This window comes from Nomascus leucogenys, chromosome 12 (genome assembly GCF_006542625.1).
Source record: "Nomascus leucogenys isolate Asia chromosome 12, Asia_NLE_v1, whole genome shotgun sequence".
NCBI lineage: Eukaryota > Metazoa > Chordata > Mammalia > Primates > Hylobatidae > Nomascus > Nomascus leucogenys.
The window spans coordinates 73,151,763-73,164,485 of NC_044392.1; the positions used below are offsets into that span (position 1 = coordinate 73,151,763).

Sequence of the window (12,723 nt, forward strand, 5' to 3'; positions counted from 1 at the left end):
AGCAAATAAGGGATAAAATCAGGATTCAAATCCAGGCCGACTCTTTAACCCATGTCCCCAACCACTGTAAGAAGCTACCTTCCCCTAGCTATTCTCTAAATGGCTAAATCCACTAAACAGCTGCTCCAGTAAATAAACTAAATGCCTAAATGTCCTTCTCTTGTCAATAAGATCTCAAATTAAATGTCACACACTGAGAGGTCTTCCTTACCCTCCCAATATCAAGTAGCTCCCCAGTCACTCTTTATAAAATTGCCCAACTTCAATCTTGGCATTAAATTTATTTCTGTATGATATGTTTGTTTATTTGTTTTTTAATTTATTCTTTCTCTCTTCTCACCAAAATGTAAGCTTCACCAGAACAGAGGTGTCATGCTTTCTCATTATTGTTAACTCTAGTATCTGGAACAGTGCTTTCTGCTAAAAAAAGAAACCTTAGCTGGATGAATGAATAAATAAATGAATGAAGCACATAAGTCACATACAAAAGCTATTCTTTTAACCACCTAAAAGTTTGCTTTCTATGGTAAGATTGACTGGAGTAAGAATCAATTTTCCCCACAAAACCAGGTAAAAATAAGAGTCAACTAGCCAAAAGATCACTTTACATGGTCACCAAATGTGGAGAAACTTTATGCAAAGCACTTTGTCCCCTACTCAGTGAAAAGTAAAGGACATTTTCATACATAATTATCATATAGCTACTTTGGGTTTTAAGCAAGTATATTGCTTTCAAGTATAACATTTTTAATGTATTCACTATTTCAGAATAAGAAACCGAAGATGCAGTTATTATTTTTAAATTGTTAATGCTCTGGGACATTAACTCTTCATTTAAAGTATATTTTTTATATTAACACTACAAATATTAGTTTACCCAAAGGATTTGACTCCAGGAATAAAAGTTGTGATGGGCTGAGGTCAAATAAAGAGTAATACCAGGAAGACAAAGCCTGCAATTGGGCATTTTGAGTCACTGGGTAGAGAGAAGATAGCTAATGGATGATAGACATGAAGCAACATGACAGAAGATTACACAGAGGAGAATCGAATAATGCAAAACACTAAATTCATAAGTGTTCATAAGACCTTCCCTGGCCAACACTAGATATATATTGATTTCCTGATTATAGGAATAAGTTTCCATCATACAGACAGAACAACTACCTTTAAGATAGGTTTGCAGGAACAAGTCAGTGAGATATGGTGAAATATAACTATATTTGATTTTTTTACTAGACACACATATTCATTTTTTACAAACACTAAACATGGAACAGTAGCTTAATTTGCTGGTTATGTTGACAACTTATGAGTATGTTTTGTGGAAGAAGAGTAGAGGCAAATATGGCTAAACATAAGATATAGTTCAGGTTATCTAAGAAGACTGTCTTAACGGAATGCTGTTATGATACAGTACTCATGACTGAATTTCAATAATTTTTATTTAATGTTGACAAATATTTAGTGCACTCATTGCTGTGTCCTTTTGTACTCAATACAGATTTGGTCCGATATAACTTCTTTTTTTAAATTTCCTTTCCAGTTGATTTAAAAACGAGAAAAGAAGGAGAAAAAAGGCAACAGAAAGGAGAAGCATAAGCAATAGTATTTTGGGAAGCTATAACACGCAACTTGCCTCCCTGTTCACCTTTGTATTCTCAGCACCTAGAATAGTTCTGGTACAAAATAAGTTCACAGTAAATGGTTGTCAAATGAATAAATTAATTATTAAATCTTTAAATAGTAACTATTGATTTTACCCTCTAACATATTTCAGAGAAATGCTTAGTGCTACAAGAAAGTAAAGTTTGCTTTCTAAGGTATGCTTGACTGGAGTAAGAATCAATTTTCCTTACAAAACCAGGTACAAAATAAAAGAGTCAACTAGCCAAAAGACCACTTTACCATGGTCACCCAATGTTTAGCTTAAGAGCCAGAAGGTTTTAACCTCCGGTACAAATTCTGTCCTAAGTTTTGGCCGAAACAACCTAAGACTCAGCAGTATCCGTTTGTCATAGAAATGCAAGGCTGGATTAGATTCAAGCACCATCGAAGCCAAAGACACCCCAAGCCAGTGATGTGCTGTGGGTTGTTTGGAAATGTTGATTAGATAAGGCTAATGGTATGATTCAGAGCTCCAAGGACAGTTCTTGTTCAGGTTTCAACTAATCAACATCTGATTATGCACACCTCAACATCTGAAATATGCAGACATTTGAGACAAATACCAGGATTGTGTCTTCTTGCTTTGTACAAATCATGCTTCAGTCTGGCAATAAGGTACCTATACCATAGGAAGCAGTTTTGGTGGTAAATCAAACTTCACTTGGAAGTTTAATTTTATATATTTTTAAAATTATACTTTAAGTTCTAGGGTATATGTGCACAACATGCAGGTTTGTTACATATGTATACATGTGCCATGTTGGTGTGCCGCACCCATTAACTCACCATTTACATTAGGTATATCTCCTAATACTATCCCTCCCCCATCCTCCCACCCGATGAAACGCCCCGGAGTGTGATGTTCCCCTTCCTGTGTCCATATGTTCTCATTGTTCAATTCCCACCTATGAGTGAGAACATGTGGTGTTTGGTTTTTTGTCCTTGCGATAGTTTGCTGAGAATGATGGTTTCCAGCTTCATCCATGTCCCTACAAAGGACATGAACTCATCTTTTTTTATGGCTGCATAGTATTCCATGGTGTATATGTGCCACATTTTCTTAATCCAGTCTATCATTGATGGACATTTGGGTTGGTTCCAAGTCTTTGCTATTGTGAATAGTGCCGCAATAAACAGACGTGTGCATGTGTCTTTATAGCAGAATGATTTATAATCCTTTGGGTATATACCCAGTAATGGGATGGCTAGGTCAAATGACATTTCTAGTTCTAGATCCTTGAGAAATCGCCACACTGTCTTCCACAATGGTTGAACTAGTTTACAGTCCCACCAACAGTGTAAAATGTTCCTATTTCTCCACATCCCCTCCAGCACCTGTTGTTTTCTGACTTTTTAATGATTGCCATTCTAACTGGTGTGAGATGGTATCTCATTGTGGTTTTGATTTGCATTTCTCTGATGGCCAGTGATGATGAGCATTTTTTCATGTGTCTGTTGGCTGCATAAATGTCTTCTTTTGAGAAGTGTCTGTTCATATCCTTTGCCCACTTTTTGATGGGGTTTTTTTTTCTTGTAAATTTGTTTGAGTTCTTTGTAGATTCTGGATATTAGCCCTTTGTCAGATGAGTAGATTGCAAAAATTTTCTCTCATTCTGTAGGTTGCCTGTTCACTCTGATGGTGGTTTCTTTTGCTGTGTAGAAGCTCTTTAGTTTAATTAGATCCCATTTGTCATTAGTTTGGCCATCTAAAATGTTAAGTCAAACTCTGTAACTACAAAATCTATATTCACTTGGACAATAGAAAGAACTTGAAGTTGCCATAAATTTTTACAGATTGTGTTTCCACTTGGTAATTTCCTGAGTATAAAGCTTTGTGGGAATGCACATTACATTATGTTTGTTTCATATTCGAGACATTGTATTAATCTGTATTCAGAACAAAATTGGACTCAACTGACTTCTGAGATCCTGTGTATATTTTTTCAAATAATCATAAAAATCATTCACATTTTAAAAATATTTTTAAGTTTTAGACTAACATTTTCTCTTTTAACTAGTGGATCTCCAACAGGAGTATATTTTCCAAGATTGTAATCATTTAACTACTTTGAAAATGCATATCATTCATACTTGAATCATATGTACAGTATCTTTTATTACAGCTCCTGCACATTTGCTAACCATTGTAAATTTATTAGCTTTGATATATTAAGTGATAAATATTATAATTCATAATATAAATTCTAATTTTTTAAGGTTGAAAGAATTAAAGAGCAAGAGATTGCCATGTCAATTGTAAGAGCTAAAAGTTTAAAGAACAGAGTTTCAATCTATTCCTTACAGGATAAAGGCCAAATTAAAATGCAGAATATTCACAGTTTCCATTTCTGCAAACTATTTACATCTTCCATTTTCATCTACTTCCTGGTCCCAAGGAAGCATGGCATATAAAACCTGGAAAAGATTTTTCAAAAGGCAATATGTAAATGTGATTTTTGCTTTATAAAATTAAAGGCTACTAAACTTTTACAGCTGTTTTAACTTTTTACATTATAACCTAAATATTGTATGCACACATAGCTGGATTTACATTATAATATATAATGTAACTGGTTTACATTACATATAATGTAATATAATTGGTTTAATTATAATATATAATATATATAATTATATTATATTATAATATATAATTATATATTATATATAATTATAATATATTATAATATATAATTATATATAATATATAATATAAAAAAAAAAAAAAAAAAAAAAAAAAAAAAAAAAAAAAAAAAAAAAAAAAAAAAAAAAAATAAATATAATTATAATATATAATGTAATATAATTGGTTTACATTATAACCTAAATATTGTATGCATATAGCTGGAAAATTGTATGCTTAGAATAAAAAGCAACAGTCTTCTTCTTTAGCTCTGCTCCCCAGTTTCAACCACATTTAACAGTTTAATTTTAGGGCTATTAGTGATTATGTCTATATTTCTATTAACATGCTTTTTTTCTTCAATTATTTTGGTTTACAGTTTTAGACATTGTTTATTGACTTCCTTCTCTGCAAGATGAGGATTTAGATAACTTCGCCAACTCTGCTTTCTTTCATGTTTCCTCCTAATATGATTTCATGACTATTCACAGTTCAACCCTATCAATTTTGTAATTTCAAGTCTTAGATTTGAATCTTCATTATTTTTCAAAAATAGGAAAAATCTCTCACCTCCATATTTTTAAAATATGAAGACAGTCACACCCCCATCTTTCTTTCCATTTCCTCTCCCAATGTTTAATTCCCTAACAACGTGGACTTTACCTATTCTTCCATGTTGTCATGGTTGGAAACATTTTGGCTTTCCTGTAATCACAGAGGAGATGAGATGTCTAACAAGTTTTATGTAATTAGTTTACGGGCTGATTCGACAAGTTAGACATGAGTGTTTACATTATTATAGCAAATGTCTATATCGTTCCTTGGGAGCTAAGTGGTGGACTTAGACACATTTCCTTCCTCTTTAAGCCCAATGTCATATTTGTTCCATTTAATGGAGGCTATTACTAGAGTTAAATTCAAGTGAATTATTTTGTATACATCAATAATTGCCTTTGCATTACCTAGTTTTTCTAGAGGATCTCATACAGTCTATCTATGTATCAATTCCACTTATTTCTGAGACCTCCCTCTTGGAACTGTCTTTCCATTCTGGGCTGATTATTCTCAAAGCCCACTGCATAGTTGTCATTCTAGGACAGGGTCACTATTTTCTTGTCTGATGTCTTCCCCTGTCTTGGCGTACTCACTGCAATATATCCCCAAGTAATTTCTGAAGGAAGAGTTCATTGTAGGTAAATTTTTGGAAAGTGCACATGTCAAAAAATATCTTTATTCTGTTTTCCTCTGATTTTCTTCCTAAATATAAAGGCCCTCATCATTGTCTTCTAGCATCCAGTATTGGTGATGAGAAGCCCAATTCTGGTCTAAGTCTACCTGTTTGCATGTGACAATCTCGTATTCTTTCTCTAAAAAGTTTCCATTTCAATTTACTCTTAATCTTCTAACATTTCACAGTAGTTTTTTAGAAGTAGATTTTTTTTTCATTCATTATCATGTGTTCTTTTAATCTGAATATTTAGGTTTTGTTACTGGGGAGATTTCCTGTATAATTTCTTTGATAATTTTCTCCCCTCTTTTTCTCTTTCTTCTCATTCTAGAAACCTTGCTCTCCGGATGCCGGAGCTTCTAGATTGATCCTAGATGCCTCCATATTTTTTCTCTTATTTTCATTTTTATCTCTTTTGCTTTATTTTGGAGATAACTCTTTTTATCTTGCAATCTATTTTTTAATATAATTATATTTTTGTTTTCGAATAGTTCTTTTGTGTTTTCCTTTTACAATACACAGTATATATTATACAAATCTCTTAGAAGGTACTTGGATCTTGTCTATTCTCTGAGTTATCTCTTTTGTGGGGAGCCCTGGTTTTTCTGAACATTTACATCAGTCATTCTTAAAAACTTTTTGAAAAAATCTGGCCATCCTTGGTTATATATACATTTTTAAAGTTTTGAACAATAAATGTGCTTGGAAACTCTTGTTATTAAGCTAGGGCTTGGCAATTCTTTCTGTGGCGAGTAGGCAGGGAAACAACCAATGCCATTGTTTGAAGGCTTTCTTCTGGCCCTCCAATGTCTGTATTAATCACCTTAGGTATACTCAGATCACCAACACAGTTTCATATTTTTTTTTTTCCTTTGCCTTCTGGAGTCCTGCATCTACAGATGCAGATGGAATCAATTGCTCTTAAGGCATGGTTTAAGTGGTGTTTCTGTTTTCAGAGTCCCATCTGACTCCTAGCATTCTTTCTACTTATGTTTCTGAGTCCTTTCTTTTTTCTCTTCAACGCAGATCATCTCCCTCCTCGGGTCTCACTTGCTCTGCATAGACACAAATGCATCTTATTCCATCTTCATCTTTAATGACCACTTTTCATCAACCCTGCCTTCTGGAAATTGGTTAAAACTGATGGCTCTTGTACCTTTGCTTTGCTTTTTTTCTTTTGTTTTTTTCCCCTCATGGTTTACTCCTTTACTATCATTTTAATGAGATCATAGAAAATGAAAGCAGATAAAATCATGTATCACTCCATCATCTTAAGTCAGAATTACTTTTCCATGCTTAGAAAAAAAAATCACATGTTTTCTGATGTTTTTAGGGGAAAGAGAGGCCCTTCTATTTGTTATACTCTACTTACACTTGAAATTGTTATGCTATCATCTGTTGATTAAAAAATGTATATAGGATATTATTAAAAATAATATTACTTCCACTTATTCTGCATTCAGAAAATATACTCAACTAGATCCATTCAGAATATGATTAACATTTTCTAGTTCAAACTGATACTACTTTACTCATATATTGTTTATGTGTTTGTACCAAGTAGAGCTTATATATTCTAAATAGGCTTAATGCAAGGTCTCGCAATTCTATAGATAATGTCATAAAGTCTTCTGAATTATTGGTCCAGTTTTACTGATTTGAGGAAATCATAAAGTAACTCACGCTATGGACATAACGATGCCATCACATTTGATTTCTTTTACAAAAAGGGAAAAATATATTCAATTCAGGTTTATGAAATGCTAGAGATTATTAAATTTGTAGTTATCACTGAACTAATAGTGCAAAATATAATGTTACCATTCATCATTTTCCTAATTGCAAAGCTTAGTATTCTGCCAATTATAAATTATTCTTATAAGAAGCACACATAGAGAAAACTGAGCCAAAATAAGCTTCAAGTTATAATTAGTTTGTCTTTGATTTGCTTTGGGTATGTGTTCTTTTCTTCCCAAACAAACAAGAACCAACAGGAACTAATAGAAATTGATCAATTCTAAATAGTCAGAGGAGGAAAGAAAATACGTAGACCAAGTACGACCCAAAAGAGTTTTAAGAAAAGAAAGAAATAGAAGAAAATAACATGATATAAATGGACGAGAAAGAAGACTTTAAGTTTAGACCAAAATCCAACATTTTATAGGCAGTCATATTGCCTTTCACAATGTGTATAATTAATAAATCACTTTTAAATTTTGCTGTTTAAAAGTCTCATAAAACTATATATTGGGTTCTATGCTTACTACCTGGATGCAATATACCCATGTAAGAAACCTGCACATGTACCCCTAAAATAAAAGTTGAATTTAAAATAAATAAAAAGAAAGATAAGCATAATAAGTGACCCAAACTAATATAATCCAGGTAAAGGGACAAAAACATTATTTTAAAATACGGTTAAAACTTTATAGTAATCTTTTTTAAAAATCTCACAAAAATGTCTAGCTTTCTGTTTGGTTTTGGCTTTGGAATTTATGAAGTCCAAGCTATTTCTAAGATCTTATTCAAAGGTGGGCTGGGCTGATAAAAATATTATAACTTTTTTCATTAAAGTCTTTTTGTCACGTATTACATCTCTTCATCTTTCATCTGCATGTGACTTCAGAGTCTGAGGGTTTGAGTTTTGGGGGTTTTGTTCTTTGTGTGTTCATATCTGCCCTATCAGACCTGTTATCTATATAAGGCGTTTACCTTTAAAATCTCTACCTCTTTCTTATAGACTGATTGAATGTTTTATTCTTATAGACTGTAAAGTTATCTTTCTTGGGGGCTGCTTCTTTGCCAAACAGAATGAAAATCAATTGGTAGTGTTTTTCTGGCTGGTATAAGTTATCCATAGTCACAAGGCATGGGGACAGGGGAAGGGGAGGAGTTTCTGGCTATCAAGTAAACAGGTCTATGGGCAATTTGCTTCATTTGTCTAACTTTTTACTTAAAAGAAGCAGCCACTGAATTGGTATAATGATAATGATGTTCCTCATTTCTTTCCAGATTGTACAAATCATTTCCCACTTTAAAATTTTATGTTTAAAATTTGGAGCATTGAAAAAGCAACTCCTCATGGTTCAATGTTTGGTTAAAGGCCCAGCACCCACTGTGAATAATCATTTATTCAGAAATGTGATATTAATCCCATGGATTGGCTTAGTTTTATGATCCCCTTCTTTGCTCTTAGTGTGAGTATGCGTGTTGGAAACATTGGCTGTGTTCATCTAATATGTTTGTGTTTCTCTAATTTCAGCATGTGGCAAATTGATGAAAATCACAGGCCCAGTTACAGTCAAGACATCTGGAACCCGATTTGGTGCTTGGATGACAGATCCTTTAGCATCTGAGAAAAACAACAGAGTATGTTTCTCCCACAAACACCTTTGCTTAGAATTAAGTTCTGCTTACACTTTTTCTCTTCTGGACTATTCATTTACCTCAGGGATATTTGTTTGTACTTGAAAACTGTTACATAATTTGCAAATATTTTCTGTTTGATAATATTAACATATCTAAGAAAGAATGACAAATCTATTTTAGTAAAATGTTCCATCTTCTAATTCATCAGTTTAGCAAATCTAATTTTTATTGATTTTAGTCATGTTTTATGCTTGAAAAGGGCTAACTTCCTGTATACTCTTTCTAAAATATGTTTAGTATGAAAACATAGCACTAAATAAGTGAAAAACTCAAGGGCAAACTTCCCTGCATACTCTTTCTAAACTATGTTCCTTAGTATGAAAAAATAGGACTAAATAAGTGAAAAACTCAAGGGCAAAACCAATTTACTAAATAAGCTTAAATATCCCTGGAGTCTAGAAGTAATTTTAAAAGAAATAGCGTTGAAACTTCTGGGGGGTATTTTCATAAGTTGACAATGCCTGTGCTATGTAAATCAATATACTAGAAACTTGCCATAGCTCTATTTATGTCCTATTACAGGACTCAGTAAAAATTAAGATTCTCTAGGGTTACTTCTAAATGAGGTTAGTTATTAAGTTAGTAAAATTGTTTCTTTAAAATGTAGTTGTACTTACAGGCTAGCCCAATAAACAAGTGTTTCTAGAAGATTCCATGGTACTTATTTCAATTGAGTATGAAAAACTAGACTATACATTTTTTTCAGTGCAAGAGATAGAATAAATGTAATTTGCTGAGGTTATATTTGTTGTAGTTTTCACTGATGGCATTATTTACCAGGTGTTGTAATTTGCATTGACATATGTTTGGTTCACTCAGTGATATGCACCAAATGGTCAGGAATTTAAAAAACAAAGAAAGAAAAAGCAAAAAAGCAAATTAATGTCAAGGTAGTAAATTCAGTTATTTCTTTTCCACATAGGCAGATCATAGCAATATTTTTACAAAAGCCTGAAATACATTGCAGCAGGTCAGCAGTAAGACAGTGTGGCTTCCAGAGCCTGAGAATTATAATAATAATAAGTGCTGACTCTCACTGTCTTTCTTTTGGAATTATCAGAAAAGTACAGAATTTAGTCACTCCATTTATTTTTTTCCTTCTTCTCAGGTCTGGTACATGGACAGTTATACTAACAATAAAATTGTTCGTGAATACAAATCAATTGCAGACTTTGTCAGTGGGGCTGAATCAAGGACATACAACCTTCCTTTCAAGTGGGCAGGAACTAACCATGTTGTCTACAATGGCTCACTCTATTTTAACAAGTATCAGAGTAATATCATCATCAAATATAGCTTTGATATGGGGAGAGTGCTTGCCCAACGAAGCCTGGAGTATGCTGGTTTTCATAATGTTTACCCCTACACATGGGGTGGATTCTCTGACATCGACCTAATGGCTGATGAAATCGGGCTGTGGGCTGTGTATGCAACTAACCAGAATGCAGGCAATATTGTCATCAGCCAACTTAACCAAGATACCTTGGAGGTGATGAAGAGCTGGAGCACTGGATACCCCAAGAGAAGTGCAGGGGAATCTTTCATGATCTGTGGGACACTGTATGTCACCAACTCCCACTTAACTGGAGCCAAGGTGTATTATTCCTATTCCACCAAAACCTCCACATATGAGTACACAGACATTCCCTTCCATAACCAATACTTTCACATATCCATGCTTGACTACAATGCAAGAGATCGAGCTCTCTATGCCTGGAACAATGGCCACCAGGTCCTGTTCAATGTCACCCTTTTCCATATCATCAAGACAGAGGATGACACATAGGCAAATGTGATATGTTTTCATTGATCTAAACAGTGTAATTTGTGATAAACTCTATAGGACCCCCTCAGTTTTTTTCTTCACTATTATTTTTCACCATTTCTCCAAAGCAAAGCATTTTTATTGTAAAGTTGGTGTTTCAAAAAAATAGCTGAGCTTGTCTAACTTACCATGTTGGAAACACATCTTAACTTCTAAATTTACAAGGCCTATCATGTCCTTGTCATGAAAAGCACTAAAAAAAAAAAAAGAGTTTAAGTGGCTAAAGTCATAGTTTTGCAAGAGATTAATGATCTGCCTTATATTAGAGTCAGAGACTAATGGTGGCTTAAATGCATGAATGTCTTTTTTTTAAAACTGTCATTTTTTACTGTCTTTTGCTCCATATCAGGAAATATTTTGGTAGGAATTAGGAGAACAAAAAGCACTTTTATCCCATTTATTTCTTTAAAAAATGTAAGGTTTTCATTTATATTGAAAAATAATATTAATCATTTTGCTGTTAACACAATTCTCTGATGCGGTGCTGTACAGTCATTTTTAAATCTCTTGCTAACATTTTATTGGCAGTATGTATTTCTACCATTGTAACCACCATTGTGCTATTGTATCTCTTCACTTCTGTGAAAGTAATATTTTTTATAAAATACACTGAAATTTAATCTCAGTAATTGAGTCCATTTTCAAGTGTGGTCAAGAATAATCTTCTTGGCTTACCCCTTTACATAAGCATTATAATCTAAAATGAAAACCAAACCAGACACCTTACATAGAATATTTTACCCCAAGTTTATTGGGCCACTGACGTTGAATGCAACAACTGATTTCGTACAACTGAGTTACTCTGTTCACTCCACTGAATGCAACCCATATAGTTTCTTGCACAAGGTGCATCTGGATTCCAAATATTGGATTTGAGTTGACTCTACTCATTTATTATACACTAAAGAAATTTTGTTCTTCATAGTTAAATGTACTAGCATTTAATTTATATTTTACATACAACTTGCAATAATGAAATTCCTTATGTCAGGACCCTGAAAATAAGCACATTTGAAAACTCGTAGAAAAAAAATTTCTGTAATGTCCTTTAGATTTAGATTATGAGCCCTGAGGAGTTATTGGCAAGATTTGTGCAAAATAAAATACGGGGAGACTTGGGAGTTGTCTTCGTGGTTTCAAAAGTGTAAATAACCAATTCAGAAAACAAAATGGAAAAACAACCCCTTGTTACCTTGATTCACTGTATGTGGAAAAATAATGTAACCAAAAGGGAAGAGCTTTAATAATACTTATGTTAATAACTCTATGAAACATATAATCTAACTATATATCAAACATTTCATTGAGTTTGGATGTATTTTCCACATATTAAAAAAAGAGTTCCCTAAGGCAGCTTCATGGAAACTAATATAGGTTGGTTTTACAATTTAAAAAGTATATTCTATAATAAATAATAAAACAAATTGTTTTAAATGTTTAGTTTCACACATACATAGTACCACGATTTTCTTTGAAAGATAAGGATGTAATGATTTAGATAAAGCATCATGTAAAGAAATCCTAATATTTAAGTGTAATTCATTTCAAATGTCACAAGTAAAGCATCATCCTCAAATATCTCACTGTCAAAATTGTAGAATTAAATAACCCAATCTTGAAACTGTCAAAGTTTAACAATGATTTCTTTTTTTGCCTACAAAAAGTTAACATGATTTAATGACTACTCTGGGTCCTTTTGCACATTTTATTCTTTTTTTAACGAGTTTACATAAGCTCTGGTTTGCTACTGGGAGTTGGAAAATTTAAGAGATTCACTTGTCATTGTACACACACCACAAAAATAACCAGTCTGTGTTCCATATATTGAGTTTTTATGAGGAAAGAAAGTCACTTTAATTTTAAAAATGAATGAATTTTTAAGTAGATAGCCTCTAATAGATATCTGGATCATCGTTACTCGTTTGTTTGTTTAAAATGATGTTATATTGT

General features: G+C 32.9%; 1 protein-coding gene across 2 annotated transcripts in view; it reads left to right on the forward strand.

Annotated features, from left to right (window-relative positions):
* Positions 1 to 12,402, forward strand: part of OLFM3 (olfactomedin 3) — a 205,189-nt gene extending 192,787 nt beyond the window's left edge. For both annotated transcript variants that reach the window (XM_003260130.3, XM_012500368.1), the window contains exons 5-6: positions 8,782 to 8,888; positions 10,057 to 12,402. In XM_003260130.3, coding sequence (XP_003260178.1) covers positions 8,782 to 8,888; positions 10,057 to 10,734 — 785 coding nt within the window. In that variant the 3' untranslated portion in view covers positions 10,735 to 12,402. The remainder of the gene's footprint in view (positions 1 to 8,781; positions 8,889 to 10,056) is intronic.
* Positions 12,403 to 12,723: the final 321 nt, after the last annotated feature.